Source organism: Lepus europaeus, chromosome 13 (assembly GCF_033115175.1).
Source record: "Lepus europaeus isolate LE1 chromosome 13, mLepTim1.pri, whole genome shotgun sequence".
Classification (NCBI taxonomy): Eukaryota; Metazoa; Chordata; class Mammalia; order Lagomorpha; family Leporidae; genus Lepus; species Lepus europaeus.
Genome location: NC_084839.1, coordinates 12,720,082 through 12,737,453, shown reverse-complemented (window position 1 = coordinate 12,737,453; position 17,372 = coordinate 12,720,082). Strand labels below are relative to the sequence as shown.

The following is a 17,372-nucleotide window of genomic DNA, read 5'->3' as shown; positions in this document are numbered from 1 at the left end:
GTAGTTACTTTTTTGCAAAGGTATTTAAACCAGATACTCCTGATTGCTAGTCTGATGATATTTCTGTCGTTTTCCATAGTGTTTGAGCTTGAAGATTTTTAGGAAAAATACTTGTTTTCTTTCTCTTTTGTTTTTGTTAAGGAGAAGTAAAGTTTTATTAATTTCCACATATGGACGTTGGTGAAGAGAATTTAACTGGTACTATAGAAATTCTGTTTTACTTTTTCTTTGTATGTAAACTTATGGGGCCAGCTCTGTGGCATAGCAGGTAAAGCTACCACCCATGGCGCCAGCATTCCATATGAGTACCAATTCAAGTCTCAGCTGCTCCACTTCAAATCCCGCTCCCTGCTGATGTGCCTGGGAAAGCAGGAAGGATAGCCCAGGTCTTGGTCCCCTGCACCCACCTGGATCAAACTCCTGGTTTTGGTCTGGCTCAGCCCTGGCCTTTGCAGCCATTTGGGGAGTGAACCAGTGAATGAAAGACTTCTCTCTCTCTCTCTCTTTCTCTCTCACTGCCTCTGCCTCTCACTTTCTGTAAGTCTGACTTTGAAATAAATAAATATTAAAAAAAGACAGTTTCTAATATTTGTTTAAAAATATGATTCTGAAATTAAGCACTTAACCAAATATTTTTTGTCTTTAAGGATATATGTATATGTATAAATGAATTATAAAAAAAGAGTATAATGACCACTGCATGTAACTGTTCTGATTGGAGGAACTTAATACAGTGGAAAAGAACATTCATGATATAAACTGTTGGCTATGGTGTTGTCTGCTTGTGGACTTAATTTTTGCAAAAATCTACTGTTGTTTTCTGATAAGTCACAGAATGCTCAAGATACAAGCATTAATGTATAAACAACCTCAAAATATCACAAAGCAAATTTTATGCTAATTCCTTTTCATTATTTGACTAAGTTTGTGGGCTTATGCGAAGAATTAAAGCCAATTCACTGATTTTTTTTTCTCCTTGACTTTATCAACTGGAGAAATTTCTGTTCATAATTTGGAATACTGTATTTTGCTGTTCCTTTTTTCTGCCACTTAATCCCGTGTTCTCACCTGTTTCTCCCTCTTATTTGTCTGCTATTAGAGAGCAAGCTCTTTGAATGCACAGAGCAGAGCTTGTTTATCTCGGTACACTCAGTGCTCTGCACATTGTTTGGTACACAGTTGGTGCCAGTTACCTGTTCTGTGAAGGTGTTGATGAAATCTTCCCGTTTCCTCCTCTTTTAGCACACTGAGCACCTAGGCCTGCTTAGATCTGTGAGCACATGCGTATTCACGTGGCTGGAACATCATGTTCCAGACTTGCCTTGCCATCTGTGGAAACAGCACATGAGCAGTTCCACCATTCTGCTGCGTTTTACACATACTCTTTAATTTGGCATGAATGGAGGAAAGGTTGGAACAGTTACTGGATCCCTTTTGTTCTCAATGGAGCATATCGTATTGTAGCCAATTTGATTTATGCATGACTGTATTTATCAGACTTCACAGAGAGGAAATGTCTTCTGGCGTTGTGACCAAGAGATAAGAAATCTGGATTCTCAATTAGCTCTGTAACTTTTTTTTTCTTTTAAGGTTTATTTATTTATTTGAGAGGCAGAGTTACAGAAGGAGAGACAGAGAGAGAGGTCTTCCCCAAATGGCTGCAATGGCCGGACCTGGGCTAATCTGAAGCTAGGAGCCAGGAGCCTCCCTTGGGTCTTTCACATGGGGGCAGGGGCCCAAGCACTTGGGCCATCCTCCACTGCTCTCCCATTCCACGAACAGAGAGCTGAATCAAAAGTGGAGTGGCAGGAACACGAACGGGCACCCATATGGGATGCCAGTGCCACAGGTGGAGGTTTAACCTACTATGCCACAGTGCCGACCCCAGCTCTGTAACTCTTAAAAGTACTCAAGCAATTTAAAGGTTCACACATATGTTGGTAAAATATAATCAATATGTAGGGATTATCTGTTATAAATATGTCACTATGCAGTCATGCATCACTTGACAATAGGAATACATTCTGAGAAATGCATTGTTAGGTTATTTCATTGTCATGTGGCCATCACAGGGTGTATTCACACAAACTCAGGTGGCTATGATAATATCCTTAGGCATATAGTCTTATAGGATTGCCATTCTGCATGAGGTCTGTTGACCCAAATGTTAAATATATAGCTCGTGATTGTGTTTAGTATGTTGTCAGTACGACTATGTAAGTTACATGTTGATCAGAGGGAAGTTACTTATTATCAGATAACTTTTGAGGACGTGTTGGATTCTCTATTGTTATTTTTATTATAATTGTAAATTACTTATTTTTAAAAGATATTTTATGGATCACAAGTTTTCTATTTGATAAAGCAATATGGGGCCGGTCCTGGGGGATACTGCCTATAGCATCCCATCTAGGCGCTGATTAAAATCCCGGCTGCTGCACCTCCAATTCTGTTTACTGCTAATGTGCCTAGGAAAGTAGTAGAAAAATAGCCCAAGAAGCTCCTGGCTTTGGCCTGGTCCAACTTTGGCTATTGTGGCAATTTGGGGAATTAACCAGCAGATGGAAGATCATGCTCTCTCTGTAATTCTGAATTTCAAATGAAGTAAATTAAAAAAAAAAAAAAAGAAAAAGAAAAGGCATTGTGATTAAATTCTGAGTTCTGGATAATCAAAATTACCTGCTTTGTTAGTTTTTATTCAAGGAGTTTTTCCTAACCAGTGGACTTTTGGGTGAAAAATTCTTTATGGAAAATTTGAAGCATATTAAAAAACAGAATAGTACAAGTCTCCCTGTGCCTATGAAGCAGCTTTAGCAGTCAGCTCATAACCAAGCTTGCTCTGTCTCTATCCCCAGCCATCCCCGTATTATTTGAAATAATCCTGGACAATGTTTTTTTATCTGTAAACATTTCAGTGTTATTTCTATGAAATAAGAACTCTAGAAAAACATAAATGCGTGATTATCATTGTCACATCCAAAAATAACAACACTTTGTCAACATTTTATATATCGTGTGCAATTGCTCTTAATTTATTGATGTGTTCCCCATTTTCTCCCTCTGTTGCTCTTTTGCTGCGTGTGTACATGTATGTGTGTGTACATGTATGTGTCTGTGTGTTCACGTGTGTGTTCCGAGTAAACCAGGTCATTTACTTTCCCACTGTCCAGATTTTGTTGATTGTATCTTTGTAGTATTGTTTAAAATGTTCTTCTTTTTTCCTTGGTATTTTATCGGACTTGGGAGTCAGGTTCATAGGGATAGTATGGTTTTATCTATACTAGATATGCCTTTTGGAGGAAATATTTTAGTGTAACAGAATCATTTGAGCAGACTGATTGCTCTGGGCAAATAATACACTAGTAGCTTGACTTTGGACCAAAATCTTTCGCCCTGGTGAACAGGGTTAATTATGTGTTAGCGCTGAGGCTTTGCCTCCAGTAGAAACTGTGCAAATAGGTTGCTTGAGGCTGTCTTCTCAAAATTTGTGGCTTCTGATTTGCTGTGATATAACCTTGTTAGAGCCATATATAAAAACAGTTGGAAAAAGGCTTTGAGTGAAGGCTCAAGTTGTGTTTCTTTGAACAAATTCTATTTATGTGACATGGATTTTGAGATTTTTAGAATTTTATGCAGTTTTGAAAATTTTAGATCTCAGAGTATATGGTAGTGGTGATTTTTTTGGTAAATGTTGTTAGCTTAGTTCAGAAACACATGTTAGAAAGTAAGTTGTCAAATAAGAAGAGAGCTGTTGGTGAAATTAGTCTGATCATCTGAGTTTTGGGCTGGGAATGAAATGAGGTGGATGTTAGTTTTCTGTGGCTGCTGTAACAAACTTAATGGTGTGCAACAAATTTATTACCTTATACTTCCCGAGGTTGGAAGTCTGAAGTGGGTCTCTGGCTGAAATCAAGGCATGGTGGTGTTCTTTCCTGTGGTCCACGGGGAGAATTCTTGTTGACTTGTCCAGTTTCTGGAGGCTGCCCATGTTCCTTGGCTTGTAGCCCTTCCACCACCCAAAGCCTGCAGTGGTCATTTGAGTCTTTCTGTTGTTGCATTACTCTGACCTTGACCCTCTGCCTCCTTCTCAAGGAACCTCATGATTACACTGGAGTCACCTGGATAATCCAGGATCGTCTCTGTGCTAAGGTCAGTTGGTAGGCAACTTTCGTCCCAAATGCAACCTTGTATCTGTGAAATGTAATATAGTCACAGGTTCCAGGCAGGGATGCGAATGAGGACACCTTTGGTGTTGGAGCAGTATTCTGCCTACTGCACAAGGTGAGCAGAGTTAACAGAGGGCAGGTGCTGCTTTTTGCAGTAATGTAGTTCTTGACTTCCTGTGGGCATATACCTCTGCTGGTCTTGATGGGTCATATTGAGAACTCATGGCATTACATCATTAGGTACTGATGTTTATTTATAATGTTCTAACAGTTAAAAGTTAACCTTATTTAATGTAACCATGTAATTTCATCAGTCTTTTGATATGCCAACTCTAAATAACTTTATGAAGTGTTGTTTCTTTTCATCTTTTAATTTCTATTCAGAAACTTAAATTTTCTTCACATTTGAGTTTTCAGTGAAAAAGGTTTGGATAAGGGAAACTACTCTGTGCTGAAGTGCATCTTCTTTTTGATAAAATGGGAGCCTGGTAGTGACTGGCATTTTGCGAGTTTTGATGTTAAAGGAGTTTGATGGGTGTTCTGTCATATGGGGCAGCAGTAGGTTGTGTGAGGAGAACACCATGTAGACATAGACATGAAGCCTTGTTTGGAAGTCTTTTTCTCACTCTGAGGCCGTGGGCAATTTCCAAAGCATAAAGGAATCTGCGTGTTTAAATTTAAACGTGAAAGAGTCTGTGGCTCCTATCTTGTTATTTCCATTGTCGCTTATCATTGAGAACATCACAGAATTTATTGATAACTGATAAAAGTCTTCCTTTTAATGTATCAGAACTTTTACTTTCAAATGTACACAGTAATGTTTTTTAATTTTTAATATGTGTTAGGCTGTTTGCCCTGTTGGCAGCTGGCCTCTAACTGCTAATGGATTATAACTAGAAAAGTGGACTGATCACAGTGTGCAGCTGAAGTTCTAAAATGTCTTACTTCTGAGAAGGTATTGCTGTGTGTGTCTTCGCCATCCAGGCACTGTTGGCTGTCATTTCCTTCTGTTCTGTAACTGTGTCTTTCTTGTCTCAGATACACTGCTGTAATTACATAGATGTGCCTGTGTGAGGCTACACATCTGCTTATTAAGGCTTGTTAGTGTTGATACAGTCAGTTTCTTTAATATTCAATGACCAACCTTAGAGCATTTTTTTCCTGATTTTTAAGTGACCATATGAGTTTCAGGTGCCTTTAAAGAGCATTTAAAAATTTAAAAAAGCTCTTAGGAGCGTTTAAAACTTATTCTTTTTAAATGACAGTGACATTCTAATTGAAAATCCATTTGGTTTTCTTTTGATTGTTTCCTTTTAAATATTTACCTGTTAGGTTTATAGTATACTGATTTTCCTTTAGTTTTCTTTATGAAAATGTTTCTGCTCCCTTTGTTTTGCTGTCGTTTTGCTATATTTCCAATTTCTTTTTCTTTTGTAGACTTCTACTAGTTGGTGGATGTGAAACTCCTGGAGTAGGAATTTCCAAAGCTGCTAGCTGTGGCCTTTCTGCCTGGAGAGTTCTTTCAGGGTCACCTTATTATAAGCAGATTACTAATGGTGATGACAAGGTGACCACGGTGAGTATTCCTTACAGAATTTCACTTTTTTTTTTTTTTTTGTTTAAGAAGACTTATTTATTTGAAAGGTACAGAGAGAGAGGGTTTGTCCATCTACTGGTTAACTCCTCAAATGGCTGCAACTGCCATGGCTGGGCCAGGCTGAAGACTGGAACCTATTATTCAATTTGTGTCTCCTACTTGTGTGGCAGGGACCCAGGCACTTGGGTCATCTTCCCTGCTTTCCCAAGTGCATTAGCAGGGAACTGGGTCAGAAGTGGAGCAGCCAGGAACTGGTGCTCATAAGGGATGCTGGCGTTGCAGGCGGTGACTTATCCTGATGTGCCCCAACTCCAGTCCCAGAATCTCACTTTTCAAATTAGTCTGAAATAGATGAACCCTTTGTAAGATATAGAGGAGGAGATAATTTTATTGGAAATGAATAAATCTTGCTATTCTGTTGCCTACTGTCATTGGGAATAACATGTAATTCATTACTACATGTAATTGTAGTACTTCCTTTAATGAATCAGAATTTTACTTTCAAACTTAAAAAATTTTTTAGATTTATTTATTTTTTAAATTTATTTGAAAGGCAGAGTTACAGAAAAGAGAGAGGAGAGGTAGAGATAGAGAGAGGTCTTCTATCTGCTGGTTCACTCCCCAAATGGCTGCAATGGCCAGGGCTGGGCTAGGCCAAAGCCAGGAGCCAAGAGCTTCTTCCTGGTCTCCCACATGAGGGCAGGAGCCCAATCACTTGGGCCATCTTCTGTTGCTTTTCTAGGCTCATTTGCAGGGAGCTGGATCAGAACTGGAGCAGCCAATACTTGAACCTGTGCCCATATGGCATTGCAAATGGTGGCTTAATCCATTATGCCACAATAGCAGCCCCTAGATATTTTTTGACAGGTGATTATGATGTCTCTTCTACAGGCCCCTGTCAGATGTATTCAACTCAACATAATTCAGCTTTAGAAAGTGTGACTTTTGGGATCCATTATTAGTCATCTTAGTTCATATAGTAGATCCACAATCATGTCTTTAACATTTAATGTGTATTAGACTGTTTGCCCTGTTGATAATTAGCTTCCACTTGCGAATGGAATATAATAAACAGAAATACAACAGTATAAGCTCTGTTTTTGTTTTTGGCAACTATTCCAAATGCTTTTACATGTATTATTAGCTCATTTAATTCTAAGTAACCTTTTTCATTAAGTTGCCCTGGTTTGCCTCTAGAAGGGACAGAAGTTCCCCAGTTCAGGTTCTTAGTTATCATAGTCACTTCTTTCCATTTGTCTTGGTCCACGTTTATATGGATTATTCATCATTCATTCATGCTTTCTGTAATCATTTATTGAGCTTCTGGTCTACATCACACTCTCCTTTAGGCTGTACTTGTCAGTATAGGCTAGACTTGTTCTGAGCATTCAATCACAAAAACACACAAATGAAAAGATATATTTATGGGACTTACTACATAAAATTTATCCCTTATTTGTGGCAAGGCCTACTGTTCATCTCATGCCTCTCCTGGCCTGACTAATGTGTGATGGTTTGGAGAGTGGCAATCTCTTGAGGTCCCACTCTCTTTTTTTTTTTTTTAATGGAAAACTTTTATTTAATAAATATAAATTTTGAAAGTACTTTTGGATTATAGCAGTTCTTCCCCCCAATAACCACCCTCCCATCCGCAAACCAACCCATCTCCTACTCCCTCTCCCATCCCATTCTTCATTAAGATTCATTTTTACTCATTTTTATATACAGAAGATCAACTATATACTAAGTAAATATTTCAACAGTTTGCACACACACAGACACACAAAGTATAAAGTACTGTTTGAAGACTAGTTTTACTGTTAATTCTCTAGTACAACACATTAAGGACAGAGGTCCTACATGGGGAGTAAGTGCACAGTGACTATTGTTGTTGACTTAACAATTGACACTTATTTATGAAGTCAGTAATCACCCGAGGCTCTTGTCATGAGCTGCCAAGGCTATGGAAGCCTCTTGAGTTCACAACCTCTGACCTTATTTAGACAAGGTCATAATCAAAGTGCAAGTCCACTCCAACCTTCAGAGAAAGGTACCTCCTTCTTTGATGGCCCATTCTTTCCGCTGGGATCTCACTTACAGAGATCTTTTATTTAGGTTATTTTTTTGCCAGGTGTCTTGGCTTTCTATGCCGGCAAAACTCTCATGGGCTTTTTAGCCAGACCCGAATGCCTTAAGAGCTGATTCTTAGGTCAGAGTGCTGTTTAGGGCATTTGCCATTCTATGAGTCTGCTGTGTATCCCGCTTCCAATGTTGGGTTGTTTTCTCCTTTTTAATTCTATCAATTATTATTAGCAGACACTGGTCTTATTTATGTGATCCCTTTGGAGGTCCCATTATCTCAATTCATGGCCTTAGAGTGGAAAGGAAGGGATAAAAACATAAAATTTTTTGCTGTTTTACACTAGAAGCATCACTCTGCTCACAATTCATTCATTATAACTAATCATATGGTTGCCTCCTGGCTTCAAGGGGCTTGCAAGTTGTTTTCTGTGTGTCCAAATGGTGATTACTAATGTTGTCTTCCATACTATCCACCTTATAATTTTATTGAAAGTCCATCACAAAACACACCAAACACTAGAGTAAGGGAAAAGCTTACTGTTGGCCAACAAAGCTGCCTTTTCCTGCACAAGACGAACAGCAGCCTGACCCAGGAGAACAGGTCTTATATAACATAGGAGAGATAAGGAAGTAAGAACAGTAAATTCCATCGGGTAGGGTGAAGGCAATGTGTATGGTTGGGCCATTTGGACACCTGATTTCTGGTAAAGCAGGCTGGACTGAGGAAACTGAAACTTATTTTGGAGAAACTGAAGCTTATTGTACAAGATGGCAACTGTGCCAGAGCCTAAAATGATGCCCAAAGCTTAAGATGGTACCCCAGATAAGATGACACCAATTTCACCAACATTTGCCTCTTTGGTTGTTTATAAAGCAAGCATTGCATGGGATTACATCAGCTCTAAAAGCCCAGGAGAGGGTAGAGGGGTGATGATCTGTCTTCTGGAGTTACTTCCTGCTGCCATGGGGTGACAAGTCACTCTTTGCTGATGGGGCGACATAGTAAGCTATGATCTCTTGGGTTGGGAGCTGAATATATCCCTGTAGCAGCATTTGATTGACAACCTGGTTGATGAAGGCTCTGGTTCATTCCATTATCACCTCCTGTAAGCACTTAAACAGACAAGGTAGTATAAAAGCCAGGGTGAGACTAGCAGCCAATGGTCCTAGGAGTGGCATTAACCAAGTAGTGAGGGGAGTCCATAGGGAGGAAGAAAGGAGAGGTTCTCTAGACCCTAGGCAGATTGTTTAATAGATGTAGCAATTTTTGGAGAGTTTTAACATTTTATTCTACCTGGCCTGATTTGTAACATAATAGCAACATTGTTCTCCCAGAAAAACACAAGTTCCTACTTTTCCAACAGTTTTAAGGTCCAGAGCTCATCTGTTTTGTTGCACTACACCTGCTAGTGAGGTGATGTGATTTTGAAGGCCCTTGATGGCATCTGCTGACATTTCAGTGGATCTGGTGACCTCCTCTTGTGGTTGTTAGAATTGTTCTTGGAACAGGTTAATAGAGAGAACATTGTGGCCCAGAGCAGTTCCTGAGATCACTGCAAATTAGCTGCAAAGCTAATTCCATCTAAAACTGGGAGAAAGATTGCTCATCTCTTGTGGATAGAGGGGTTAGTCTATAAAAAGAATTAGAAGTAGTCATGTAGTGTTAGTTAGGGGGAAAGAATCACCAATACACATGGACTAAGTGTAGAACTGTTGATACAGGTGTATAAGGTATAATTACAAAGAAATGAGGCTCCAGGTGGGCTAGAAAAGGAAGCAGTGGAAGTGATGGTCATATTGATAACACAGGGAATGTTATGTGGCATAAGCTTTTTGGGTTGTTCTGTTATGTTGGTAATCCAAAACTTTACATCTTGTCCTCCAGAATGTTGAAGAAGATGCCCGATGATTTTTTGAGGATTGGGGGTACAGGAGTTTGTGGAAACAGAAACATTAGTGAGTAGAGTAGCTGCGATGGGAGTGCATATAAAGCATTGTTGTTGGTAAAAGGCAGAGGGTAAAATGGAATTGGGTATTTGATAAAGTAGAGAAAGGGACAGATTGATTTGTCCAGGTTTGGCCAGGTTAATTAGCTGGGCCAGGTGTTTAGAGGGCTCCTTTACTATATCAACCACCACATCTGTGGGAGCTGTCAGGAGCTGAGTGAAGGCCCTGATAATTTTTATGGTTCCACGGGATCTTTCAAATTGGAACCCATATATAGAATGATGGATCCCTCAACTCCATCTTGCCAACCCTGAAGGTAGGGGTCAGTTATAGTGAAAGTCAAGAGGGGTTGTGCCTGTGATGTGTCTTCAACTTGGGGCAAGACCTTAGAGAGTTGTTTTCCTGGGAGGCCATACCTATGGTCAGTATAGTAGTGCTTACAAGACGTCTTCATGATGAGCAGTCTTTCCAGTAAGCATCATTACATGATCCTGTGTTATTCTTGGTTAAGCAGAGATAATATGGATGTCTCCAGTTGAGATAAAGTATATCTAGTTCAGTCAAAACAATTGTGTGAGCAGACCTGAGCAAAATTGAAGTACAGAGTGATAGGGCCTGCACAGCCCGTGATGGGGCAGAAGGTAGAGTTAAGTAATTTCGTGGGAGTGGAAGTGGTTTAAATATGAAATAGCCATGCATAATGTGTTCCTGGGGCCAGTGTGGATACAGGATGGACACAAAAGAGCAGAAGCGATGAGATTATCTTGGTGTATGAAAAGGGAAGATTTATCTTGGTGTCTGGAAGAGGGAGTTTCATCTCAGTGTGTGGAAGAGGGAATGAGATAGTAAGAGGAGATAGGGGAAAGTGTAGATCTCAAAAGTTGTAGGAAGAGTTGGTAGCAGTGAAAGAGAGGATCGGCACTTACCCAGTGTTGGAAGTGGCAGATGGCTGGTGGTTGCAGTTTTCTGGAGGCAGGTTCATCAAGCATGGAAGGGTCTGAGTTTTTGGGCACCATTGGTTATAGAGCTTGAGTCTGGGTAAACTTGGCTGTGAGTAGCCTCGTGAGAGTAATTGTATAATGGGATGGGGGGACGCTTAAGGTTGGTGAAGTGGACCCAGTGGGGGGCTCCCTGTAACTTTGCTGCTGTCCAAGTAGTGACAGTAACCTACTAAGACTGGTCCATTTAGCCTGTAGATTAGTGAGAATAGGGGGCAAGGATGAGTGTGAAGAGGACAGGAAGACCTTGTCTCCCACTGTAATAGGAGGGAAGCTAAAGTGGTTGGACGTGAAACTGGGCAGTAGGTGTCTGTATATTTCCATATATCTGCTTGGAGATATCTGAGGAGAGGCGAGAGTAGATGGGGCAGAAAAAGTGGAGATCGCAGGTATATGGCCAGAGGAACCAGTTTAAAAGGTGAGAGCTTGAAAGGCCTATTGGAAGGGCTCTCATATGGAGCAGAGCCAGTGGAAGTAGTTTAGTCCAGTCTAGGTGAAGCTCAAGGGAGAATTTACTTAGAATACTTTTTAGTGTACAATTTTTCCTTTTCACCTTCCCTGAGTACTGAGGATGATAAAGAATATGGAAATGCCAGGGGATGTTGAGTGTCTTACTCAGTAGTTGAGTTACCGGTGATGTAAATTCAAGACCATTGTCTGATTGGAAGGAGGCTGGGACCCCAAATTGGGGGGTGACCTCCTGAAGTAAGATGTTGGATACTGTATGTGCATGTTCGTTAGTGGTCGGGAAGGCTTCTACCCATCCAGAGAAGGTACCCACCAATACCAGGAAATACTGAAAGTGTCATATTGGGGCATATGGGTTAAGTCAGTTTGCCAGTCGGAGGCTGGCAGGTATCCTCTGGCTTGATGAGAAGGGAAGGGTGGGGGACAGAGGTTAGAATTAGAATTTGTTTGCTGACATATAGAACATGAAGAGGTAAGTTGCTGAAGATACTTGGTGTTCTGTGTCATGAGAGGGAGAGATTGTTTGACAACTGATAGGAATGAAGGAAGGTTGGGATGAAACAAGTGATGGAGATAAAATAGAATGGCCTGTTAGGATTGTTGGTCTTGAGAGCAGTTTATTAGTATGGTGGATGGAGCAGCAGATGAGCTTGAAGGGAGGGGAAACAGTGCTACCAGACTGGCCGCCTGATCTACTTTATTGTTACCTACTGTGACGATGGAGGTATCAGTTTGATGAGCTCTGCAATGGAGAATTCCAGTTAGTTTTAGTAGACAAGCCACTTCTAAGAGAGAAGTTATGTAAGTTGCATTAGAGATGGCTGTTCCCTTTGTGGTGAGAAGGTCTCTTTCTTTCTAGATTGCTGAGTGGGATAGGATGCAGAAGACATATTTGGAGTCAGTATAAACTGTGATAGATTTATTTTTTTGCTGGCCTAAAGGCACGGGTTAGGGCATAAAGTTCAGCTTGTTGATTAGTAGCGTTGAGAGGGAGTGGTTCAGTCTCGATTGTCAGTAGTTGGCACCACAGCATATCCTGCCCTTTTGATACCTTGATGGTAGATAGAGCTGCCGTCTGTAAACTATACCAGGTCAGGTTTTAACAAGGGGAACTTCCTGAATGTTTCAGGGATGGCTAATAGGTGCTCAATGGTTTCAATGTAGGAATCAGAAAGAGCTGTGTGATCTAGAGATGACAAGTAAGGGGGAAGAAGAGTACTGGATTGAGAGGAGAATAAAGTTTAAAAATGAGTGTAGGGTCTTCAATTAGTGCCGCCTGGAAGGCCAGAATGTGGAATGGTGAAAGAGACTAGAGCCCTTTATAGGTTAGAAGCTTAGACAGGTGATGAGAGGAGAGGATAGTAAGTGGTGACCCAAAAGTCAATTTTTTTGACTCCTGAAAACTGCTGTTGAGGCTAGCACCCATAAACAGGGTGCCCACTCTTAACTGTAGGATCTAGAGTTTTTGAGCGATTACAGGAGCACAAGAGGGACCAGTTTGATGACTGATAACCCCCAAGGCTATTCCCTGGCTTTCAGTGACATAGATGAGGAAGGGCTGTGTGAATTCTGGCAAATGTAAGGCAAGGGCTTGTAGAATAGCCTGTTGGAGTTTATGATATTGGGAGGTGCCTGGAGTTATGAAAGGTTCTTGGAGGGATCCCTTGGAGGCTTCGTAGAGTGGTCAGACTAAAAGAGAGAAGTTTGGAATCATGAATGTAGGAATCCTGCCAGTCCTCCAAAGGAAAGAATTTCCTCTTTGATAGAAGGAGGTGGGAGGTTATCTATGAGATGCTTTCTGTCTATGGTGATAGCCTTGTGAGTGGGAGTGAGATGTACGCTGAGATAGGTTACCTCAGATAAGCAAAGCTGTTCCTTGGTGAAGGATACCTGATACATCTTGGCTTCTAGAAAGTTAAGAAGAGTAGCAGTCTGTTGTTGGCTATCCAGTTTTGAAGGGCTGCAAAGGAGGAGGTCTTTGACATATTGGAGAAAGGAGAGGGATAAATCAAGAGTACCTAGATCATTGGCCAAGGCCTGATCAGTCAATTGGAGGCTGTCTATGGACCCTTAGGGGAGGACGGTTTAGGTTAAATTGAGTGGAGATGTGGGAATCAAGATCGGTCCCTGTGAAAGCAAACAGATCCTGAGAGGAGGAATGTAGAGGGATAGTGAAGAATGCATTTTCAAGGTCTAGAACTGAGATGTGAGAAGTGGGGGCAGGGATAGGGGAGAGGAGGGTGTATGGGTTGGGTACTATTGGATGTATGAAAACCACTGTAGAATTCATAAGATGCAGATCTTGGACCAGGAGAAAAGATTCGTTAGGTATTTTTACTGCCAGCATGGGAATGTTATAAGAGGAGTTGGTTTTACAGAGTAAACCCTGGAGGAGGAGTTTAGTGATGACAAGCTTTAATCCTCAAAGGCTGGAGAGGGGGAAGGGATACTGAGGCTGAGAAGGGAAGGTTGAGGTGTCCCTAACCTTAATCTGTACCAGAGAATGATTAGCTGCTATCGTAGGGTGGCTGAATTCCCACACCCATGGATTGACAGCAGATGGGGCTCCTGAGTTACGCAGGATAGTTTGGACCAGGTCGTCTTGAGAAAGAAGTAGTAAAAGGGAGGTGAAGGCAGGTTGGAAGACTGGGCCAGTGGTTGGAAGGTGAAAACCACCTGAGTACCAAACTGATACAGAATGTCTTCCCAGGAGGGGAGTATGACATTAAGGCATAATGAGAAAAGAGTGATAAAAGGGTGTTGTATTAAGTATGCATAGCAGGTTGGGAGTCTGTAGGGGTCTGGAATGTTTTCCCTCCACCCCAACTATGGAGGTTGAGGCAGCAGAGGTTGGTCCCCAGTACTGGATGAGGACGGAGAGGGTTGCACCTGTGTCAATAAGAAAATAAATTGGCCTGCCTGCCGTCACAATTATCCTGGGCTGTCATGGAGTGATGCTCGTGATCAGGTGGTGGGAGTCTGGGCTTCTTCAGCCCTCAATAGCCAACCCTAGAAGGTCAACCCGGGGCATAGGTGGGGTGGATGGCTTATTGACTTGATGGACAAGAGGACAGTCCACTGTCCATTGGCCCTTTTGGTGACATTTAGGACAAGGACTTGGTGGGTCCCTGGGGCTGGGGCACGTTTTGGCCCAATGGCCTATTTGGCCACATTTAAAACATGGACCCTGGGGGCCCTTGTTGTCAACTCTATCAATCCTGTGGTCACCTGAGCCACTGGATGTAGCAGGTTGTTGAAAGGCCTTGGCCAGCATCTGAAACTTGGCCTTTTGGGCTCTCTCATCCTTTTCATTGTATACTTTAAAGGGCACCTCTACAGTTTCTGCCTATGGAGTTAATGAGCCTCTCTCGAGCTGCTCTAATTTTGTCTTGATATCAGGGAAACACTGGGCAAATAAATTGCTCATGAGGAAACCCTGACCATCGGGAGATTCTGGGTCTAGGTTAGTGTATTGAAGAAAGGTCCGCTTCAGATACTGTAGAAAGGTGGAAGAATTTACTTTTTATCTAGAATAAATTCTCCCATTTTATCATAATGTACAGCCTTTCTGTTGGATTTTTTGAGGCCAGCTAATGAGCAGGTAATGAAACGAATTCTGGTCATTATGCCGTTGGGAGAGTTGTAAATCAAGCTGGGGTCCTATTTGGGGACCACATCTGCTCCTATGGGATGGTCAAGGTCAGTTTGGTGGGTCTCATCAGCGTGCAGATGGACCCGTTTCCAAACTTGCCTTCGCCCCTCTGGAAGGAGGGTATTGGAGAGGATCATAAAGACATTGTGGAAAGTCAGATCATGGGACTGGGTTAGATATTGAAACTCTTTAATGTACAATGCTGGGTTAGAGGTGAAGGAACCCAGTTTTTGTTCAATTTGTGAGTGATCAGCAAGTGAGAAAGGACCGTGGACCCTGACTGTGCCCTCTGCTCCTGCCACCTTTCAAAGGGGTAACATGGAGGCAGGCTCCCTTGCTGCTGCACGAGAGTGAGTGACTTGGGGACTGGGGACAAGAGAAGGGGGGTTGAGGGCTTGAAGCAGTGGTGGCAGGGCAGGAACAGTATGCTTGCTCAGTGGAATGGGGTAGGACTAAAGCTGTCGTTAGGACTGGGTTTGAGATAAGAGAGGGGGAGCAGGGGGAGTAGAAATGGACAAGGGCTGGCTTTGAGATAAGGGCGAGCAGGAGGTATGGGAAGTAGAAACAGATGCTGCCTCCTGGAATTCCTGGACAGGAGGTGGAGGTATCGACAGCGAGAGCCACAGCAGACGGGGCTGCAGCAGATGGGGCTCTGGGGTTGTTGAGTAGGCAGTGACTGTGCTGGGGCTTGGTCGGGAAGGTGCTGAACTGTGCCTGTGGTGGCTGGGCTCGTCTGCAGGATTGAACGTAGAACAAAAGGGTGTTGGCTCTGGCTCTGGATCTTCAGTAGGAGCCTTAGTGGCCAAGAGGACCTGAGCTGGAGAACATGAGATGCAGAGAGAATGTTTAGATCAGAGATAGGAAAAAGCTTGAATGTAGGGAATCTCCTTCCACTTTCCCGAAGGATCACAGAAGTGGTAGAGATCCCGAATCATGTCAGGTTCGAATGTGCCATTAAGCGGCCATTTGGACTTTTTTTTTTTTAAGATTTATTTTATTTATTTGAAAGACAGAGTTACAGAGAGAGGTAGAGAGAGAGAGAGGTCATCCATCCGCTGGTTCACTCCCCAGATGGCAGCAATGGCCGGAGCTGAGCCGATCCGAAGCCAGGAGCCAGGAGCTTCCTCTGGATCTCCCATGTGGGTACAGGGGCCCAAGCATTTGAGATATTCCCAGGCAATAACAGAGAGCTGGACTGGAAGAGGAGCAGCCAGGTGTCGAACCAGCAACCATATGGGATGCTGACGCTTCAGGCCAGGGCTTTAACCTGCTGCGCCACAGCGCCAGTCTCAGAACTGTTTTTTTTTTTTTTTAAGATTTACTTATTTATTTATTGAAAGGCAGAGTTACAGAGAGGCGGGGGGCGGGAGGGTCTTCCATCCATTGTTTCACTACCCAAATGGCCGCAATGGCCAGAGCTGAGCTGTTCTGAAGCCAGGACTCAGGAGCTTCTTCCAGGTCTCCCATGCAGGTGCAGGGCCCAAGTACTTGGACCATTCTCTACTACTTTCCCAGGTCATAGCAGAGGATTAGAAGTGAAGCAGCTGGGACTTGAACTGGTGCCCATATGGGATGCCAGCACTACAGTTGGCAGCTTTGCCTGCTACACCACAGCACTAGCCCCTTGGACTGGTTGTTGAGTTCATACATGGGGCATGCCTGATTACAATGAAAGATGAGGCCATAGCATTTGAGATCCCGGGCCAATTGGAGAGGAACAAGATTGTTTAGGAGACAACTGAGGGGAGAGTTGGATGGAACATGGGACGAGGAAGCTCCCATAGTGGCCTGTGGAGATCGGACTGGCAGATATCAGGAGTCCCTGAGATCACAACAGTCCAGCAAGGAGAATAAGGGAGCAGAGGGTGGGGTCGCCACCCGCACCCACTGGAGCCCAGGGCGTAGTGTCTGTAGAAGGTGTCACCTACACCTGCTGTTGCCTGGGACACAAAGTCGGTAGAGGGGCATGAGACCATAGGAGTTGTGATGCCTGGTACCAGGACCTCAGGACAAAGTCATGTAGAACCGCAACCCATAAAAAGTCGCAATGAGAAAATCCTTTGCTCACCCTGTTTTAGAATTTTTGAAGGGCTGGTGAGTGGATGGAGATCACAGAGTGTTTGGAAGCCACGGAGGAGGTCTGGGGTGGTTCTGTGATTGGCAGGGATCCAGGATCCTGAAGCAGCTCAGATCCCCCAGGGGAGAGCAAGGTCAATGGGAGAGCCTGGATCTGAGTCACTGCACCAATGAGAGGCCACTACAAAACACACCAAACACTGGAGTAAGGGAGAATTTTATTGTTGGCCAACAAGGCTGCCTCTCCATACACAAGAGAAGCAGCAACCTGTGCTAGAACAGGTCTTACATAGTGTAGCAGAGATAAGGAAGTAAGAACAGTAAATTCCATTGGGTGGGGTGAAGGCAACACGTATGGATGGGCCATTTGGTCACCTGATTTCTGG

General features: G+C 42.8%; 1 protein-coding gene across 1 annotated transcript in view; it reads left to right on the top strand.

The window, feature by feature from the left end:
- Window positions 1-17,372, top strand: part of NBAS (NBAS subunit of NRZ tethering complex) — a 427,776-nt gene that overhangs the window by 64,209 nt on the left and 346,195 nt on the right. Inside the window, exon 10 of the mRNA XM_062208974.1 lies at window positions 5,604-5,742. Within this exon, the coding sequence (XP_062064958.1) occupies window positions 5,604-5,742 (139 nt within the window). The remainder of the gene's footprint in view (window positions 1-5,603; window positions 5,743-17,372) is intronic.